This window comes from Xiphophorus hellerii, chromosome 6, assembly GCF_003331165.1.
Source record: "Xiphophorus hellerii strain 12219 chromosome 6, Xiphophorus_hellerii-4.1, whole genome shotgun sequence".
Taxonomy (NCBI): Eukaryota; Metazoa; Chordata; class Actinopteri; order Cyprinodontiformes; family Poeciliidae; genus Xiphophorus; species Xiphophorus hellerii.
The window spans coordinates 2,832,097-2,854,506 of NC_045677.1; the positions used below are offsets into that span (position 1 = coordinate 2,832,097).

At 38.9% G+C, this 22,410-nt stretch overlaps 1 protein-coding gene across 7 annotated transcripts in view; it reads left to right on the plus strand.

Annotated features, from left to right (window-relative positions):
• The window catches only part of st3gal3b (ST3 beta-galactoside alpha-2,3-sialyltransferase 3b), a 76,424-nt gene extending 54,781 nt beyond the window's left edge, over nucleotides 1-21,643 (plus strand). For 4 of the 7 annotated variants that reach the window (XM_032565264.1, XM_032565265.1, XM_032565266.1 and 1 more), the window contains 5 exons: nucleotides 4,081-4,140; nucleotides 4,350-4,409; nucleotides 10,744-10,890; nucleotides 14,704-14,850; nucleotides 18,013-21,643. In XM_032565264.1, coding sequence (XP_032421155.1) covers nucleotides 4,081-4,140; nucleotides 4,350-4,409; nucleotides 10,744-10,890; nucleotides 14,704-14,850; nucleotides 18,013-18,102 — 504 coding nt within the window. In that variant the 3' untranslated portion in view covers nucleotides 18,103-21,643. The remainder of the gene's footprint in view (nucleotides 1-4,080; nucleotides 4,141-4,349; nucleotides 4,410-10,743; nucleotides 10,891-14,703; nucleotides 14,851-18,012) is intronic. The other 3 variants (XM_032565267.1, XM_032565268.1, XM_032565269.1) reach the window with 1 other exon arrangement.
• The last annotated feature ends 767 nt before the right edge of the window (nucleotides 21,644-22,410 follow it).

Here is a 22,410-nt window from a genome sequence, read left to right on the forward strand (position 1 = left end):
GTTGCTTAAAATTATGGTTATGAAACTAACTATAATTTTGTTAAGAAGTTTTGGCTGTGTGTTCAACTTATTAGAGAACAATTATAGCCATTTTCACCAATAAAGGGAGGTCATTTGTAGAAAGAGATTTCCCCAGTATTCAGTTTTTTTCAATGGTGTGAATTAAGTTTTTGTTAAGGTTTGAGTTGGGGATATACAGTACTTGTAATGGTCCAGGTTATGGACAATGTCTGGGTTAAGGCAGCAGCTAAAAAGAATGGAAGTCGATACAAAATCCTTGAACCAATAAAAAGTACAAGAATTTTTGCGTGTGTGAGTCTCGTCTACTGCAGCTGGCTTTCTGGATGAAGTTGAAACATTCGTGCAAACACACACACTCCTAGGCTGACGTGGTGCCCATTTGTGCTCTTCTTGGTTAAAATTTCTAATAAAATAAGAAAAAAGAGATAAAATGTTATAATCATAAAGCCTTACAAGGAAATGTAAATGTAAATTTTTACTTGTATAGGGGAAACCACATGTTCTGTTGTGTGATATAGTTGAAGTGAAGTTAACTTCTTTTTTGTATTGTAATATAAAAAGTTTTTTTGTTTAATTACAATAGTGACCATATAACCAAAAATATGGGCAAATTATAGTGGTTAAACGACCACGCAACAAAAAGGAGTTGAGCCAAAAATGGGAATTGATTTTTACCCATTTCCCAGAAAGCCGTGCTGCACACAGAGGTCCTCAGGCTAACAATGTTGTGAAGTGTTTGCTGTGTTTTTACGCTCGCTGTCATGGGAGTGGGTTTCACACACCGGATAACCCAGAGAGAGGCAGGAACTGGGAAAGCACTGTGACCTCTGTGGAGACAGAGGTCATGGTATGTGTCAAAAGACACCAGAGACAAATTGGTGTGTTTCAGATGCCAGACGAACAAAAGACCAAAAATGCTTGGAATTTCATCGCTCTTGATTTCACCAACTGTAATCCCTCCTGCTGTGCACCTGACCTTTTAACACCTTTCTGTTTGCCCTTTCAAACAATCTCTCTGTAATGATTCCTCTTCAGTGGAACTTGTATGTAGTGAGAAACTGCACCTTGTAAATCCAAATGCTCTCTGCATACTCACCCCTAAAGACCTCCAGACAACCTTAATTGGGATTGTTCTATGTTCTTTGCTGCTGTTTTGGTTTTTAAATTGCTTCAAGTCAGCCTTCCGGAATTCAGTCCTCCTCATTTAAGTTATCCACTTCATAAAAAGCCAACACAACCACATCCTCACCCAGTTGTTTACAGGATTGAAGAACCCAGTTAGAGCCAAACAGTTCGATAGTTGTCTAGGATGCGAACACGTCTGCCTCTCCAGATGTATTAGCCAATTATTGTAGACAATTTTCAAAATTAGGCCATAACTTTAAAAGCGAACACATACCGTGCCTGATGTGAAGACAGTTAAGCTCCCCTCCTCGAAGTCTGTTTACAGAATAAGGCTTTAAAACCACCTGTAGGAACCAGCATATATGAAGGAAAGCCTCCCTCCCTTATCTACAGTGTTTCAGCCCTGTTCATGGCTGCTGTAATTTCCCTCAGCCCCAGAGGAGCCATATATTGAGCTATCTGTTTCATTTGACACAGAGGAACATTTTTGTTAAAACGGGAGTCGGGTTTCATTGGCTTGTGCCACAAAGAAATTTAAGCCGCAGTGGAACCTAACTACACTTTAAGCTGTAAAAGCAAGGCTAGAAATTGTACAGTTTACTTATTTAGACATTTTACGTCTTTTTTGGAAAGCATGTATTTAATTTTATGTGACAGGAAAAGGATGCAAGGGATAATGGGCATGCCCAGCCTTATTTAGGAACTTCATCAACGTTGTAACTTTTGACTTTTTTTTTTCCTCGTCACTCTTCCATTCAGGCTGGATCACTGTTTCCTTTAGTTTGGTCGCCGGTTTCGCTTCTCCTTGTAGGATTTTTACCTCACCCAAACTATTGTCTGCACTAATCCGTTGCTTTAAAGTCTTTATTTGATGGTTTCTGAAGCTTTGATTGTCCTTCAGCTTTGAGATTGCATGGCAGGTACGCTTAGCCTTTATAAAGCTACAGCTCTTGATGACAACACTGCTATAGAGGAACTCGAGTGTTATTAGATACAGTTTGGCAAACACAGTAATGGCATGCTCAGAGGTTTCTGGCTTATACAAACTATCTTTATTTGTGTAACTTTTCCTCTTTGAAGACTCCACCAATGTTAATGGATCCTATGACTGTCATCGTTAAATGAAAATGAATAAGGATAATTAAAAGGATCCATCTTTATATATTGCAAAACTTAACAGCTTTCTCCTGATAATCCTCTGGTAATCTCTTTATTTCCAATAATTTAACACAGATAACAGTGAGCCTTTTCAAACCTGCCCTGAGAGCTTCAGTGCTCCTAAACAGAACATAAATTCCACTTGGTGAACATTTTATGGTATAGTTAATTAATTTTACTGTAGCAAGTGGTTTATTTATGTTTGTTATGGTAGACTGTGCCATTGCTGGTATCATTGGATGACTGCATTTGACCAAAGCTCACATTTTCTCACCTTCCTCAAAAAGTGACCTATGATTTGTCAAAATGGATTTTTAGCAAAACAATCACCACCTCTTGGTTGCCAAAAGACAATTTTAGGCAAAAAAAAGACTTATTAAGAAAGTGACAATTTGAAGTTCCGTAATGCAGCGCTCGTGGTGTGCAGCGTGCTTTAATTACAGCAACGCAGCTCATCAAGCTAGCGATGCTAAAGAATCACCTTTCTTCAGGTTGTTTGTTGCCTCTTTTGGTAGATGCTTTCACACAGACAGGAGTGTTAATGTGGAGTCCAGCCTTTCCTTTCTAGATGAGTCAATCTCCTTGAATTAATTTGTTGAACTGAACTTGTAAACCTGGGATTCATTGTTCATTCATACCAAGATGTTTATTTTGTTCTAAGGTCTTGACATGTGGTTGTCAAGCTGGAGAGGTAAATGTTGTTGTTGTTCTTGCAATGTTCTACAGATGACACTCATTAATCTAGGTTTAACGATCTAAGCAGAAAACTATGTTGGCGTCGCATTCTTGTGGGTAGAAAAACCTCAATGTGGATTTATCCTCATGACTTTCTTAAATTTTGTCAGGAATAAATGCCTCACACCACACACCTTATTGACATACAGATATGAAAAAAACATTAGGACACCCTATAAGCCATTATTTTTCTAACGTATTTTAACGATTAATTACTAGAATAAAGCTAAAAAAAAACTGACATATGTACAGTATATGTGAAATTGAAAGGAAATCTGCAATAGAAGAAATGTGGGGCTCTATGTTCTACGTTTCGACCCAGAGATGGAAGTACAGCAATAACTCATCAAGCTAGCGATGCTGACTTAACACCTTAATTAAGAAAAGGTTAAAGTTGATTGCTCATTGGCGAATTGTAATAAAATCCTTTTACCAAGTGCCTAAGATTGCCACGCCTCATCGGCACTTGGCATTTTAAAGAAATCCCTCATATCACTGATACATGTAACATCAGTGGAGAGGCTAGAACACTAGCCAGATACCTCTGCTCCCCTGCTCCACTCTTTTATCCAACATTTTTTATCACTTACGAGAATTCACCAAACTCTCTCCATTTCCTCTAAATCGTCTGCCATGTTTCTTTACTCTAAAGTCTCATATGGTATTGCAAGGTTTTAGGGGAGTTCCTGTCTGGAATCTGAATGCTGGTGAGTGGAATCAGTGTGTGTTTGGCCAGACACCACACAATGTTCGACCAAAACCATTTTACCTGAGATTTATCATCAAGTGTCGTCTGTCAGGTTATGAAAATGAACTAGGCATTAGAAATGACAGGGGCATTTACTACCTGAAATAGTTTTTAGTAATTTTTTCATATGCAATGGAGACATTTTATATCAGATTAATAGAAATATTGAGCACAATGTGATTCTAAATTAACTTTAATTCATGCAACTTGTTACATTCAGCTCAATTTTCTGAGCTGAATTTTCACTGTCATATGTAGAGCAATATTTTGATTTTTCTGTGTTTGTTTTTTAGAATGTAGAACACAGTGGAAGACAGAAGTCTAGAAGTGACAGGGGAAATAAATGGATGCAGGTGAGAAAGTTGCCAGGTGATCTGAGATGAGGCCACAAAATGATTGTCATGTCAGGAGAGTTCACATGTTTCCACTTTGTTGTGTAATCCAATAGTAAAATGTTCTTAAATATAGTTATTCACTTACTTCTAGTGTACCGTTATGTTCTGGTTATTAGCTTGTTTTCTACTTTATGTGAAATTCAATAATTACATTTTCTTATGTTCAGAATACAAAGGTAGGGATGAAGATGAAAAAAGGGATAAAGTACAAGATTCTCAAGAAAAAGGTGAGGAATAGAAGAGTGATGAGGTAAAAACACACTGTTGCCTGTGTGTGTGGAGTTATAGAGATCATAGGAGATTGTCAGTGTCTATTCAACCAGTGTCAGATCGACTGAGTACAAAAAAGATCCTTTCAGAGTACGACACGTTTATCTGGCTGGAATTATCAGTGGTAAATCATACATACATCACAGGTAAAAATAAACAGGTAAGAAGACTTGAAGAAAATGGGTAAATTAAACTATACTTCTTCAAACAGTTACATGAAATGACCACTAGGTGGCAATATGTGTGCCAACCGGTTTACTGAATATTATTCCTGCACCGTTTGTCACTGTAGAGCTTCTGTAGCATCAATCCGAGAACACAGCTGCTCATTTATCAACAGAAGCTTCCTGAGGCAGTGGTCAATAAATGTGCTAAAATTATCCAGTCATTTTAAATTTTGTTGGGGGGATCTTGCATTGTAACTTGGACTACATTCACACTGCAGGATTTAATGCTCAATTCCAGTTTTTTTGTGAATTCTGAGTTGGAAAAATAAAGAAACTTGTCTAAAAAAGAAATGCTCAGTGTTTGCGTAAGTAAACACGGATGCTAACGGAGGGGAAGAGCTTATCGTACGTTTTTAAATTTGTCCAACACATTAACAACTTAATCCTCATCATGGTTTGCCATGTTTGTTTTTCTTCCCGCTTGCACATATCAGGACGCAGAATAGTAAACATTTGTCGCGTATCAGTGATGTTTAGGTTGGATGAATGCGACCTGGCCGTACAGACTCGGGTCACATTTGAAAAGATTGAATATGTATCGGATTTAAAACACATGTCCAAGTGGTTTGGGTCACATTTGTAAAAAAATGATCTGTGTTGTTCAGACCGTCATGAAAAGAGCAAAAAAAAAAAAAAAATCATATTTGGGTCACTTCAGGTGGAAACGTAGCCTGGGAATGCATTTGAGTGTAATGTGTATTTCATTTTAAAGGGGAGTTTGTGATGAATAGTTGCTGTTTTTTGACCTGACAACTGGCATTACTAGAAGGTAGTGTGTAGTAATTAAAATGTTTATTTTTTTTTTTAATGCAATGTTATTTGAAAAAAGTAGTTTTATTTTGTGGCCATGAACGATCTGTGGCTACCATCCAGCAGCTTGCCACAATCAGAATGTGAATGATTGATTCACTGAATGTACTGTAGTGTGAAGCTCTTTCGGTTCGTCTGGACTTGATAAACAGCTATACAAGTACAAACCATTTACGATTTTATACTCAGCTGAGTTTGTTTTCACCACCCAAAAGTGTTGCAGCTACTGAGAGGGCATTGAATTCTGGCACTAACAGAGCTCAAATAGTGTTCTGACTGCAATCAACCTTCCATCTGGTGTTTTTACTTCCCTCGGTGGGGCAGATGTCTCTTTATACCTGAACACAGCAGTTCCATTAGCACAGTTCAGAGTCATCTGTCGGTAGCAAAAACAGAGGAGCCTTGGTCACAATTTTAAATCGTCTCTTGTAGGGCTGCACTGACTGCAGTTTTCTGGTCGATCACTGATCTTTAAAAATCCTGACCTGCCAATGCCAATGCTGTACGATACCAATTTTTATTTATTTATTCATTTTTTGTCTGAAGTATCACTAGAAATAGCAAGAAAGTCGCTGAGTTGGTAACAGTGAGGTGACTGTTGTTAACTGCAAACATGTATGGGTGGTTCAGTCAGTCAGAACCTCTCACAGCAGAGCAGAAGAGGACAGTGGGTGATTTTTAGACCTTTGCTGAAGTATATAAAAACAATGGATAAGATAGGCTTCTCGTGTATCAGCCAATCATTAATCTACCAAAATTGAGGAAATCGGCACCAATAAATCAGCTGGCCAAAAAATCTGTGCACCCCTAATCTCTTATGTAAATTGAGCAAGTACTCAGAGTATGTTTTGCTGACTTAAAAAAAATAATATAGCAGCAGTAATATATATATGTATATACTGTATATATACTGTATATATATATATATATACAGTATATATATTACTGCTGCAAATAATATATATATATAAACTTTTATATATAAACTGCACAGTGGCGCAGTTGGTAGCACTGTTGCCTTGCAGCAAGAAGGTCCTGGGTTCGATTCCCGGCCCGAGGTCTTTCTGCATGGGGTTTGCATGTTCTCCCTGTGCATGCGTGAGTTCTCTCCGGCTTCCTCCCACAGTCCAAAAACATGACTGTTAGGTTAATTGGTCTCTCTAAATTCTCCCTAGGGGTGAGTGGGTGTGTGAATGGTTGTTTGTCCTGTATGTCTTTGTGTTGCCCTGCGACAGACTGGCGACTTGTCCAGGGTGTACCTGCCTCTTGCCCGGAACGTAGCTGGAGATAGGCACCAACAACTCTCCCGACCCCATTAGGGACAAGGGTGAACAGAAAATGGATGGACAAACTTTTGCCTTGCTGACAGAAATTTGTTGTGACTGCACATGTTATTTTTTACATAACCCATATGTAATGAAATTTTATATAACATAGCTAATAGAATGATCACACAAACAAAATATAACAATGGTAGTTTGAAATATGGATAGACACAGACTTGAAAGAGCTTTTTTTTTAAAAGAGGGAACAGGAGGAAGAAGGGGTCTGGGCCCCAATGTTTCAAGATCCTAAAAACGCCCCTGGGGGGGAACATTTCCTATCCCAAAATTATGTTTACTTCACCGTAAGCCTTGTTGTGTCTTTATTTGAGAATTAACAATCGTCCTGCAGCTTTTTCCCCAAAACACTTCTCATAACACTACCTTTATTTAATTTTTTATTTTTTTACAACCTCCCTCCCTTCTAACAACATTGAATCATTCCATTCTAAATGTCTGCATAATTCTGAAAACCACCTGTACCCTTGCTTTTAAGTCTTCAAAAAGATTTCCGCCCTGTGATATTTGTCTGTGTACGTTGGCTCATTACTCTGTAGAGCTTACGGGTGTGTGTTATGAGTTTCTCTCTTTCCTAGAATAAAGGGGGAAAAAAGCAGCATCACTCTCTTTACTCAGTTCACACAGACATTTAAGTAGTGCAGCTAAAGAGATTCCTGGCAAACACAAGCTGTGTTGACAGGAGAGATGAGCTGCTGTTCCTGTTGCAGCTCGCAAAAGGCTCAGAGCTGGGCACACATTCAAAGTGAAGCCACAAAGTCAGCAGACTTGTTGCTACTGCCTGTGTTAACCACCATACACACACACACACACACTTTCTCTCTTTTCAGGAGACGTACAGTGTTGTATCAAAGGTGGCACGGTGGGTGCTCGGTTGTTTGAACAGGTGATTCCCATTTACATGGACTCACTTTATTAGCTTTTTGCTTTTAGGAATCCACATCATCAGGAAAGACCATCACACAGTACCGGATTGTTTCCAGCTCCTTTCCTTGGAGTGCAACAGATTTGACAACTAGACTTATATTTAATTTAAAAAGAATTTTAAAAAATCATTAAAATGATGTTAAAATGAAGAGCCAGTGAAATTATCATCAAAGCACATGCTAGTAGTTATGTGTTGGCCAGTTACGGGTACGAAAATAAAAAAAGGTTTGAAAAAGTTACGATTTTAAAATGGCTGAAATGTTACATTCTTCTGGTTTAAAGTCACTTCAGGGGGTTCCAGAGAACATGTCGGTCTGGAATTTTGTCCAGGTCTGTGGAGTATGGAGGAGCATACTGCTGCAGTCTCCCACCTGTTGCTGTGCACTGCCAGACAGCTGATTGAAAGAAGTCTACAATGCTTTTTCTTTACATACATGAGAAACTAATTCAGTTTTTCAGATTCATTGCCGTAAGTCGTCCTTCCTTCCTGTAGCATAGCATTGTTTTAAAGCTAGATGTTTTCTGACTGATTGCAGGCGCTACTGTAGTAATTTATGTATGTTGTTACGACTCAGCTCAGCCAGGGGGAAGGAGAAGTTAAATTAAAGAAACCTAGATGTTAAAGGTTTAACAATTTGGGGTTTATTGTTTGGGTTTAACAAAATAAAAAGGTAAAAATCAACTACAATCAAAAGTTAGGGTCTTATAACCAAAAATACTAAATAAAACAATATCCACAAAACAACCAGAGTTGTAAACCAAAGATCTTAACCAAACAGAACTGAACCAAAAACCTAAGGTTAAACAAAAAACAACAAAACTCTATAGGCTACTATAAGCTTACATACAAAGCCCCCACAGGGACTATCAAAGGTAACAAAGATTTAGAAAAGCTCACAAAAAGACAATGCTGTGTACAGCTGTCAACAAACACCCAGCAAAGTGGCAAGCTGTCTGAACAAAGAATCAGCCACGCCTTCTCCTGGGAAGACTTGGGTTTAAAAAGGGAGACCTCATCAGGGATTGGTGGAGCTGATAATTGGTGAGCCAATCAGCTCTGCGGTAGGCCACAGGGAGTGGCAAAGGAGGATGAGGGCTGCATCCATTTCCCAGTGGAATCAATTTGGTTGGAAAGCTGCAGATATACAGAAACGGAAGAGGAAAAAGAAAACATACAAGGCCACTGGCTGTAACAATGTGTATATGTATATACAGTATGTGTGCATGTTTATATATGTGTATATGTACACATATATAAACATGCCTGTGTTAACCACAGGCATGTGTACATATACATGTACATGTGTACATATACATGTACACATGTACAGTATATGTATACATATGTGTACATATGTACACATGTGTATACATATACATGTATATACATATACATGTATGTATATGTATATTTTATTTTTTATTTAATAAAAAATAAAATCCTTAGGCATAAACATGAGTGATTTTTTTTAAGACCAACCCTACTGTTTTAAGTTGAACATGGTGTTAAGTGACTCAGAGACCTAATTCTCTTTGCCTCTCTTCAAGATGGGGAAGATAAAGGAAGACAGCTCAATAATATACATATATATATACATGTGTACATATGTGTATAGGTACATACTGTATGTAGATGTATATAGATTCATCCATCCATCCATATCGTCTTTGGCTCTGCATAGACAGTGGATTGACTGACAAAACCGCCCACCAGGTCATGTCTCCACGTGCGCTGTCACCAATAGTCTTCCACTGTTGCCAACTTAGTAACTTTTTCACTATATTTAGAGGCTTTTATGACAAACAAAAAAACCACTAAAATTGGAATCAGCAGATCAGGATTTTAAAAGATTGCTAGTAGGCCAGAAAACTGCAATCGTTGTACACTGAATTTCTAGTCATATTGAGAACTCAAAAAGCTATTACACAATAATTGGTACATCCAGTCTTTTTGTCTTTTGTTTTTTGCTATACTTTTTAGACACGTGTAACAGATCAGGGTGAAAATTGTTTTCAGGTTTCTGCTCAGTGACAAAATCTGCAAAATCTTATGTGAAAAAGCCTGAATTTGATTGATTGGTTGTATTAGATTTCACTGAACTGATGGTGTTATAAAGAATGAATTAGATTGAGGTTGATAGACAAATTGAAAAATTGTGGTGCTGTATATCATCAATCTGAAGTGGTTGTTATCCATGGTATATCCAATGACTGTCACCTTCCTAAAATAATAGCCAAAGTAATTTTTTGCCATAAGTGTCTCTGTCTACAAAAATCACCACCGATCTGTGCCCACAAAAAGGGAAAAAAAAATCACTTTTGGCAAAAAAATTACTTTTGACCATTATTTTGGGAAAGTGACAATATTCAAGAAGCAAAACATTCTTTTTTTCTCTTAGAAATCAGTGCCAAGCCAAATTCAGAAGAATAAAATCCTACTGTGAATTGATAGAGATCAGTTTAACAGTCAGTTTAGACATGACAAATACCAGGTGATATTTAAATTTGTGAGCAACATCAAAAGGTATAGTTTTAGAAGAATGGGAATACATTAAATACTTATTATTCCTGAGCATTTTCTTAAGTCTACTAAACTTTCAAAGGATGTTTCTGTATTTTAGTAACTTCTAAAGCCTCCAGGACGTTGACAGCCCTCTCAGGCTGTTAGACCTATTTTCTGACAGCTCATAATAGCAGATGCCCTGCGTGTCCTCCGTCCTTACAACATCCATTAAAGGCCAGAAAGCCATTTCCTTAATGAGTAGTAGAAAGGCCTTGGCTCCTGCTTAGCTTCTGTGTTTTATGTCAGTTCTACATAGGTAAGTGTGCTGTCATGTTTTCTCAGTGAACCTCATCGCCTGTCTACAGTTGAGTCATGTTTCCATTAATTTGTCTGGCTGGGACAAAAAGTAGTCTACCACTGATGTTCTAAATGACTAATGTACAATGTTCTCTTTTTCTCCCCTGCTTCCTTTTCAACAATCAAGAATCGTATGGAGGGCTTCTGGAAGTCTGTAGCTCAGCATGTGCCTCGGAAGCCAGCTGAAATGAGGATCCTCAACCCATACTTCATCCAAGAGGCTGCATTCCAGTTCATAGGCCTGCCATTTAACAATGGTTTAATGGGGAAAGGGGTAAGATGCTCAAAGTGCCAGATTCACGTCTTTTCACAGTTGTAACATTTCTTTTAATTGGATACTTGAAGTATTTGTGTCCCTTTCAAGGCTGAACCTATATGCTCAGAGCGGTCATAATTTGAAAAGTCAACAAACTAGCAAAAGAAGGGAGAAGGGGAGCAATAGCAGCGTCAGTCAACTCATTCCAGGTAGTTTCAAAAAGTTGGGAATGAAACTGCACCAACAACCGCTAAAGGAAATGACACGAGCGCAATTTCCTCCTTCATGAAATGTAAACAAAAATGGTGTTGCGTCAGATTTTAGTTGTAAGATTTATTTGTACATGGGCCTTTACCTCCTCGTCACTCCATTTCTGACTACGAGCCATTTCTCCTGCTAACACTAGACAGATATGCGTTTGTTTTGGTTGTATTTACCCAGAATGCCCTGTGCTATAGTCGGCTTCCTGCTGTTGGAGCGGTGTCCGGTCCGCTTGGTGTTCACATATGCATTGGAATTGCACTAGAGTTCACTTAAACCAAATGGAGACCTGGTTTTTAGGTAGACCACACTTAGTTTTTTTTTTTTCAGTCCCTGTCAGAGTTTGATTCCGCATTCACACCTCCCAAAACGAACCGGACTTCATGGATTAAAATGGACTAAACAGGGCCAGTGTGAATGAACCCTTAAGAGTTAGACAGACACTGATGGAAAAACCCATAATGGGAGTTTTGTTACTCGGTGATAACTGCTTTACCTTGTAACTCAACAAATCTGGGCAGCCACCTGAAGTTAAACACAGTAACCTTTGACTGACTAATAAGTATGGATTCACCAATATGAAAATTTGGGCCAATATCCAATATGAGTTTTGTTGTTATGGCCCACAGCAATATTCACCAATATATATTATATATTTTTATATGCACATCAGTAACCTTTCACCATCTTTAAAGAAACAACCACACTGCTGACTTCACCTCTGCTTCAGTTAAACTCCCCACAGTCCTGCTCTGCACCCTGTCGTATTACCAAACAAACACATGATCAATCTCCTCCCCTCCAGAATAAAACGACAACCAGATTCAAATAAAATCCATAGATTTTAAAATAAAATAGAGTTTTATTTATTATACTGATACTAATAGGTGTTTAAAAAATCACTAATACAGGCTGATACCAGTATTATTGCCATCCTTACTTATAAAGGAAGTGATTTTCACCTACATTTTCATACACAAAAATAAATGTACCTTGGATAAATGTGTGAAGAAATTTGATTTGTCAAATAAGTTGATGTTTAGTTAGTTATGATTATTTAAAAAATGTTTATTTCTTCTGCAGTTTAGTTCTTAGATATTTTTAATTGATTTCCAGTATTTTTTTTCCCCAGAAGATGTTAGACTCTTATTAGTTTTATTTTTTTAATAATGTCTTTACAGTATTTATAGTCTTTATAGTATTTTCCAGACTATAAAGCGCACCTCACTATAAGCCGCACCCACAAAGTTTAAAAAAACAACTGGAAACTTACATATATAAGTCGCTGGTATCTCCCCCTCTCTCTGTTTTTCACAAGGACACAGCAGAGGGCTGCATCCTTAATAAATCTGCTATTAATGACGCAGCCCTGCATCCCCAACGCTGAACCATGGATTCGTTCACGCCGAGCTTACGTGCATCAGCTATCGATCTGTACTGCCAGATCGATAGCCTTCAACTTAAAAGCGGCATCATATTCTAACACATTCTTCGTGTTGTTTCCATGATGAGGGGGTATGAGTTTGAAAACATTTCTCTGTCGTGTCTGCTGCTTGTTCTAAAGGAAAATCAGCACTTTCTTCTTTGATTTCCAATTTTGACTTCCAAAAGCAGAAAGTGATTCACTTCCTGCTATAGAGGCCCCTTGCGGTTGAAGAAAAATCGACAGAAAAGCCGCACCAGGCTGTAAGCCGCATGGTTCAGAGCGTGGGAAAAAAGTAGCGGCTTATAGTCCGAAAAATACGGTGCTTTGAGGAAAGATTGTACAAGAAGTTTCAGGGAAAAATGTCATGTTAAATGCACTGTTCTCTTCTAAATGCAGCAAGTGTATTTTGCTTCCAAACTCTGTGAATAATAGTCAAAATAATTGTGGGTTCAGAGTTGACCGAAATAATTTTAATATTTCTTTTCCTAATAGAATTGTAGCATATGTTGCATTTGCAGATACTTTGTGTGTGCTTTGCAGGGGGATATAGTTAGAGAATTAGAGGCAGCATGAGGAGTGTATCAGCCTAACTCTGCCCTGTGGGGCTACCACAACACCCCTACATGAACTTCACCCTGCAACATGTGTTAAACATGTGGCTTTATGCTTGTGCGTGCGTGTGTGTGTGTGTGTGTGTGTGTGAAATGAGGAGATAATGAGTTTGTGTTTCATGTTTGTGTGTTTGCCTTGCTGTGTTGTAAACTTCAGGCTGCAGACTTATGTGATCTGGCACATTTTGTTTTCCCCAATAACACTTCCCAATTTCTCCTCTAAATCCTGTAGTAAGTGTTTATGGACATGGAAATTAATGAGGAGATCTATTTGTTCTGCATGTGTTTGATGTTGAGTGTGTGTGTGTGTGTGTGTATAAAATAATCACGATTAGAACACGCAGTAGGAGGTTAGCCAGCTGTTGGTCCAGCTCCACCAACCCTGAGGGCTGCAAATCAGGGTAATGATTTAAATAGGACCTCCTTGCACTCTCTCTCCTCCACCTGCATGTCCAAGGCCGATGTTTTTTTGTTGTTTTTTCCCCCCTCCTCCATCCAATGTCCACTCCCTCAATCATGCACACAAAACATGTGTAGAGCCAGGATCTCTGGCAGCCCAGGGCGGTTAGGAAGCACACTTCAACCTTGTACATAACTGTGTTGGTGGGGGGTGGAGGTGAGGTAGGGTGGGGGTGTGGGGGCTCCAGGGGTCACATCTTTAAGGTAATAGTTAATCACCAAGTGCTCAAATTCAGTTAGCAGCAGTGGAGCAGAACAAAGCCAGGAGTGCACAACAGGCACAGAAGCATGTCTGGCTGCTTGATTAAGGCAGAAATCATTGTCATAATAATTTTTAGTCCAAATGAAAGCAGAAAGTTTTTATTAATCTTTCACTTTGTTATGAGTGGAACTAAACCTGCCACAGCCTGACTGCAGTTTCCTGTCAGCAGAGCAACGAAGGCATACCGCTCCGAAACACTGGGACTCAATGCACAAGTTTGAACTAAAGTTGCAATTTTGAGAAACAACCCAAAAAGAAAAAGAAAAAGACCTTTATCTCACTTATCTAGATGTCATAATTAGAATTGAACATAAGAAGTCTTAATTGCTCTGGCTTACAACCAGATGTGGTTATGTGGTGGCTAGTCCGCCTGTTTGTTTGCAGGATTTGCATGAAAATATTCCTCAGGGGGCAGAGTGGAGCGGGGTGTGTGTGATTAACTTTTGATGACAGTCCAGATCTTGATCTGGGGATTTTTTTTGTACTTATCCAGCGTTAGTGAAGGCATGCAGTTTGCATTTTTTTTTTTTTTTTCCTCCGAAGAGTTTTTTTTTTGCGGCGCTAGTGGCTCGTATTTTTTCTACAGTAGGCAGACAGGAAGGAGGGTGAGGAGAGGGGGGAAGACATGCGGCAAAGGTCGTCGGGACCGGGAGTCGAACCCGCGACGTCCGCGTCGAGGACTAAGGCCTCCAAACGTGGGGCGCGCTAACCCCCTGCGCCACCACAGCACGCCCCGCAGTTTGCATTTTAATGTGTGTGTGTGAGTCTTTCTCTAGGCCTGTGCTGTAACCACTTCTCTGTTTTTACTGCAGAACATTCCAACTTTGGGAACAGTTGCTATAACCATGGCACTACATAACTGTGACGAGGTGGCGGTGGCTGGCTTTGGCTACGACATGACCGCTCCTCAAGCACCTCTGCACTATTATGAGAGCGTCAAGATGTCTGCCATTAAAGAGGTGAGTTTCATCTTCACTACCATTTTTATTCTGGACATGACAGAATTCTTTGATTTAAATCATGAAAAATGGGAAGGCATATTACTTCTCAACAGAGTCTGCAACCTTCCCAATCCAAAGAGCCATTTTATCCCTCAGTCCAGCTAGATAAAACCTGTTCAGACCAACTAATGTTATGTGAGCTTTTGGAAAAAGACAGCATAAATTTGTCATCTCTAAAGAACCACCATGTTATTTCTATTTTTAGGTTTTAAAATGAAAAAAAATATAAAACATTTGCAAGAAAGAAAAAAAAAAAGCATTGTTTTTAAAATTGTAATTTTTAACCTAATGACAGGTTAAATCGATGTAACTGCTGGCACATTTAGTCATTCTATTGTGAAAATATAACAATAGTTCTATGAAGAAACTAGAAGCTGATAAAATCTGCATTTATGTAACATTGGCATAAAACATTCTTGTTGATTCTTTATCATTTTTAGCAAAGTAGTTAAAGTTGTAACTTCTATTAAAAATATTTTTAGCTTGTTTTATTAAAACTCTATGTTGGGACAGCAGGACATTATAACAAGAGATGGATCAATAGATCATCTGTTAAAAAAACAGAAATCAGTTAAACAATGTGCAGGCTTTTGTATTAAAATAATGCAGTCAAAAGATGTAAACCAATAGCCACTTACACATTTTATTTTAAAAAAACTAAATAAATAAAATTCACATCATAATAAATGAGCAGATCTGCAGACCAGGAATGGACCAGTTGAAGACACTCCTGTGGAAAAGAACCTTCAGAGTCCCTAAATAGACAACTTTCTTACCAGTCTGAATTGAACTTGATGCTCTGTTTGATATCTAGGATCAATTGGAATATATGTCTGGATTAAATTTGTTTTTATTTTAAGTGATATGACATATTGTGAATTTGTGATGTATTAATAAACTGAACTGAATTTGAAAGAATCTGTGAGATACAGGATATTTCAGCTTAACTTGTCCATGTGTTGTGGTATTTGTCTAAATTTATGGTGATCTTGAGGGCAGAAAGCTATTAAGGTAAACTACTAGTTAATGTTTCATAAACTTGACGCTTTTGCGTTAGATCATTTCTGTTCAATTTCATAATAAATCAGTTGAAGGTTGATCTAAGATTTTTCATAATATAGTATGGAGATGATCAAATTCACTGGAAATCGTGAACTAGTCCTGTAGTGCTGATGGGAAATGTTTTGCCTTATTCTCCCAGTGCTTACAAATCATTCAGAAGTCGTTTAACCAAGTGCCCAGTTTTTTTTTTTGCCTTTACAAGTTCCCAAAATGTTTCAAAGACGTTGCTGTTAGAGAAACCTGTATGCGACCAATCAATTTTTTTAAAGATCAGTAATCGGACAGAAAATTGCAATCGGTGCCGCCCTCACCACTGTGCATGTGACGTGCATTCCACTCATCTGAATTGCTGGTGATTGGTGCTTTCACAGAGGAGAAATCCTAAAAAAGCCGTTATCAGATTTTTTTTTTTTCCTCTTTATTTCTTTGTATTACTACCTTCAGACAAAGCTAACGGGTTAATAAAATAATGAGTTAATAAATTCCACAATGGCAAATCTGATACCACTTTTCTAATGAAATGAAAAAGAGCAACAAAAAGATGGAATGATTTCCCAGGGATCTTTCATCAGCCTTTATAACATCGTGTGTCGTTTGATCACTCTCAACACAATCCGTCAGTGTTTCTCTGCGTGTTTACACTGGGATGCAGGGGAATCGGAGATGTCACCCCTGTGCTGATGAGTGTAAACCATGAGCTCAGTATGATGATAACCTTTGTCTAAACTCGCCGTGAACCTTTGGCATTTATTATCGTCGTCTTCATCAACACTGTCATCATCTGCCACAGGAGGCTAAATAATGGGAGCGCCTTTGTTTGGAAGCTGAAAAGCCAAACTTGCAGCCATTCACTGGGGTTATTATTTGCTCCTAAGGAACCACGCAGCTGTGAAACCATCTGCTTAGAATGGAACTGTTTGTCATAGAGGGCGATATTCCTGACCCAAATATCGGGATCCCACTTACTTCATCAAACGCTGATATGAAAATGTTAGATACTTCAGCTTTGACTCTGTGGTACCACATGGACGCCATGTGGAGTGTGTGACGCTGCGTCTGATCCACAAGCTTCTGGAATCAGTTCATAGTTGATACAAAGTCACTTTCCAGTTCATCCAGCTGTTTCAAAACAAATGATGTGTATCAGTGTAAAAGGTGATTAGATCAGTGTTCTGTCATCAAGCTACACCACCCTTCACTGTTCCTTCATTCCTCTTTGCTTTCTAAGCATTTAGCCTCAAAACAGTGCCCTTTTACCTTATTAGAATATCAGAATTCTTTTTTTACAAAAAATTATACCCAAATAAATAATTCTAGAATAAAAGCTAGAACATCTCATCACTGCATCAGTGAAATAACATTTACTTCTATTAGGTTTCTCTCTAAGCCTGATCATTGATGTGATAACAGCAGATTTTCTTGGACTGTATTCCAGCTGAGGAGCCATGTGAAGGAGAGAGTGCAGCAGCTTGTGTTGCCTTTTCAACAAATTCAAATAAACGAGCTCCACCTTTGGATTACTCATAAGTAATTCACATGGAAGAAAAATTGTTTATACAGGTTTTTAGTAGTGGTGGGACTTTATTAAAATTCTTAATAATTAATCACATTTTAATTGAAAACTAAATATTGACAAAATAAGCAACATTTTCAATTCAACATCCCTTTTTGTTGCTAAACTATTCCACAAAAGGACATAAGAGCTCAACAACAAAGATGCTTATTATTTTTTATCTGTTATTTGGGTCATTTAACCATCAGATTGATGCAAAGTGTGATTATACCCATTCAACTTTCAAGTGTTTCAGGAACCCCAGATTATTCATGTCAATAGCACCTTTAGAAATTTTTTTACTATGGCAAATTGCAATGTGTTCCATGCTTATTTTACCTGTTGTACATAGAAATCCCCACATCGTGAGGAAATGGGAATAATGAAATGCTAAACTAACCCAGAGAATTGTAGTCTAATGAATGTCCAGATCTTGGTCACCTTCCTTCTGGACTTGTGATGCTGTATCCACCTAAAATCTCTTTCCTTACTTTTCCCCCTTGCAGTCTTGGACACACAACATAGCCAAGGAGAAGGAGTTCCTCCGCAAGCTGGTAAAGGCCAACGTTATCACAGATCTCACCAAAGGTATCTGAGTTTACACCCAACTCCAGCCGCCTTCCGCCATTTCTGTCGGAACAACGAACTGAAAGCTGGATTGACTCATGGAGCAGAGAACCCCCACCCCACCCCACCCCCCCCACCCCCAACCCCCTAAAGCCAGGCCTGCTCACTGCCGGGGGTAGAAGGGGATAACTATCAAAGAAGTTTCTAAGAGTTTTGATGAAAGATGCACTCATGTGCCTTCAGAACCAAAGACCCCTGCTCATCAAAGCGGGGGCAGAACAGGCTGCTGGAGGATTGGATCTGCCTGGCACCTGTTGAAGTATTGCTGTGCTGGGCCCATCACTATAAAGTATCACACCTGAAGCGGAATGGTAACAGTGAGAGGACAGTTGAAGGAATGAAGCGAAACTGAACGTGTGGGGGATGGGTCGAGTATTAGCAGTGCCAAATGTACCTCGCAAAGGGGAGCAGACCCCCCCTCTCCTGTTTTGTCTGAATGTATCCTCTGTAAATATCAAAGATTTGTACTGTGCTTTTTACCAAGCTGCAGTAGCTCCATGATCACATCCACTTCCTTCCGTTCATTCACTCATGAATTCATTCACTCATCTATTCATCCTTTTCTGTGTTCAAGTGTAACTCCTTCCAAGCCCACTGGCATCACACCACCTGCTGCATAAAGCAGCAAAATCATAAGAACGGAGCTCCACGAAAGGCATAGTGAGGGGTATGGACTAGGGGTTGCACGACTTCATATTTGTTGATGTTGGTATGGTAAAACTTGAGTCGACATCGCCTGTCACTGATGTCATAGAAACACAAGAGAAAATGCTTCACATTAGCTTACAGGCAGTCTTAGACACACAACATGTCCAAGGAGAAGGAGTTCCTCCGCAGGAATATTTGTCAATATTCACAGCAGATATTGACAAAAGACCACTTAGACAGAAACTGTCAGATCCTCAGAATGCAGCTTGAACCACATCTCCAGATGTTGTCATAATATTTTTCTAAGCGTAAAACCATTTTTTAAAAAGAAAAACAAAAGGGGCAGAAGACATGTGGCAAGGAACAGAGGCTGCCGTCTGCGGCCTCTGTATGCGGGGTGTCTGCTCTAATCACATCACCATGTGATGGCCCTATTCCGTTACCTCTGTGGTAACTTAGTTTTAATTGCATTTTTATACAATTCAAACTATCTGACAAATTCACATAGTTTCTTATTTTTCTTCTTCTTGGAAGTGTCAGTTTTGTCACATGATTGTGATTAGTGAACTAGCCACCTAAAGGAACACTGCAGAATAAGGAATCAACTAGTTGGTGCAACCCCTAGTTTTAGCCCTTTGCAGCTGCGTCACCTCATCATGTTGAGGCGCCATGACGGATATAGAAAGTGAGAGACGGGAGCATTGAACAGAGTTATGATTGTTTTCCCAATTTTATTTTTGCTAGAATAACAAAAAAATATTGTGCTTCTTCTTTTTCTAGTCAGGCTTATCACAACAAGTTTGGATTTCCTTCTTGTCAGTTTGTTATGCCTGTGCACAACACTCTGACCATTTTTAAAGTGCAACCAACAACATGAAAGTGATATTAGGTTACCAACTATGTTTTTTCACAAACTTTACAGGAGTTACCATGTGGATAGGTTGTTTTGACGTCCGTCATGGCGGAGTGTTACGCTTTCTGAAGAGCATGTCGTCACAGTTATCCAAAGACAAAAGTTTGGAAACTGAAGTAAATTCATTTCCATGTTTTTCATCACTGGATTGAACCAGAAACCTGAACATTTCTCACTCTCAAAGACAAGTCTGTTCTTATTGGAAGACCCTTCCTATTGCAGATTCATTATTTAAAAGAATTCCCTGTCACTCCTCCAGAGCATTTAGCCTATATATATCAATAGCTACTTTTAGCCACATATCTGAAAGGTTAGACACCATCAACATCCAATACTGAAGAGTTACGACTTAGTACTAAGGTATGTCTTTGTTTAATGAAGAAACTGTAGCGATATCTATTATGATTTGATTCATATCTTCATCACTTCATCAGCTGTAAGCGTTCCCAACCAGATCAGTAAGGGGCTCCACTCTGCTCACCGATAAGACGCATGTTTCAACTCCCCTACTGCTGCAGGTTTTGTGTTCTTTATTAAACGGTTAAATCTTGGTTTGTAGAAAATAAATATGTATGTATTTTTTGTTGTTGGGTTGATTTTGCCTGCGACAGACTGGCGACCTGTCCAGGTTGTACCCCGCCTGTCGCCCGGAACGTTAGCTGGAGATAGGCAGCAGCACCCCTCCCGATCCCATTAGGGACAAGGGTGTTAGAAAATGGATGGATGGGTTGATTTTGATTATTTATTTTGTTACCAAATCCCCTTTCCGTGGTCACAGGTTGACCTGCTTCCTGTTGCAAGCAAATACGAGCAGCTTTGAGTTTGGGGAATCTCGATTCCTGACTGTGCTTCCTGAAGACACTTGATGCATTCTGATGGAACCCGTGTGTGTTCCAGGTGTTCCGCTGCAGTAAAGAGAAAAATTGAAGGAATCTGAGGTTGATGGAGCTCCAGTTGACTCAGTACTGATCTGATCTGTGCGTTCTGGCAGGTTCTTCTTCACCTCAGTATTTTAAAAGAAACTGTCATGTTGTCTCAATCAAAAAATCTTTTTTTTGTTTCCACTGAACGTCTACAATTGTTGTTTGTTTGAATGCTTTAATCAGCTTACATGGCATGTCAGGACTGCTTTTATAAAGCAATCTGTCTGTTTTCAGGTTTCAGCTGGTGTTTGGTACATTGTTTACACCACTTCAGATTGTCTCCTCTCAATCACTAAGCTCTTGCTGCGTCTGTTGTCTGAATATTTTGTTCAGTTTCATGTGGCAGTGTGTACTCTGTGGCGTTCGGCGGAGGTCCTGGATTGGACTGTGTTTAGAACAAAGGTACAGCCACACATGAGCTTTGAACCGTCACAGTGCCATCATCGGGGACCGCAGTTGACTCAGTATGCGAGGCTTGAATGGGGCGGAGCGCTTAGCATATCTGCAGCAGGTCTGTTGATGAACTGGTGGTGTCTTTAGCTCGTATGTTACAAATTGAAGCTCTGCAAACGGGGTTTCTGTTTTGTGCCTTTTTATAGATGGAAACAGGAGCAGGAGGAATGAGAACAGAGGTCAGAGCGCAGTCTCCTCAGACTCCTGGGTATTGGCTCTAATTGGACTAGGATCAGTCTGACATGTTCCCTAAAACCAACCAAACGTCCATCACCTTCTGCAAAGCTCTGACCTCTGAAGAGTTAGCTTTTCCCAATATCAAATTATGGATGAGTTTATATGGATTGAATCTGAATCACCCCTCCACTGTACCCCCACCAATCATGGATTGTCTCTGAGGTGGAATGTATTTGCTTGATTTTTTTTTTTTTTTCTGATCATTATATTTATAAATCCTTATTTTTCAACATTGCAGCATAAGTGGAAAGTGAAGAATCAAGTATTTCTCTTTTTGTACAGTTATACAGTTCTGTATAACAGCTTTAAACTATTCAATAAAAAAGTTCAAACACATGTCGGCATGTTTGTCTCTCTTTATGCTTCACAAAATTATTCAGACATCTTGAAGTATTCACATTTTGTCAGAAACCTTTAGGTATTAGGGTGGATTTTTAGGACATTTTTTCATAATTTGTCTTGTTTCAGTCACAAACAGCCATAGGTTCTGATGTGATAGACCAGCACAGTGGTGCATAGTTGCAAAGTGGAGACCAAAATCTAAAGGTGTTCATTTGTATTCAGTCCCACTGGGTCAGTACTGTGCAGAAGCATCTTTCACTGTAATTCCAGCTGTAAGACTTTTGAAATGTGTTTCTACTCACTTTGCACGTCTAGAGAGTGGATTTGCAAGGAAGTATTGACCACTACTAAAGTTCAAGCTTCAGTTGAGTCTTCCTCCAGATCGTCAATTTGGATTTAGGTTCAAACTTTTTCTGGACTGTTTGGAGGGTTGTGGCCAGCAACCGCTTATTTGCTGGTCACAGCAAATTCAAAATACAAGTAACTACAAAACTCAACAAATATAAACTAGAGGTCATACATCAAAACAAATGAATTATAATAAAAATCTACAAAAGAACATTCACTTCAATATGTTAAGTAACATTTATCCATGTGTTCTGGTGCCCCTAAATAGGAAGTGCATGGCAATTATAACAACCTTTATATTTTTGGGGTGAAGTCAAAGTTTGAGGCTTGGCCATGTCCCTTCAACATGCACAAAAGTCAGAATTTTCATAAATTTAGATCTCCAGTGCCTTATGAGCAATCTCATCAATTTT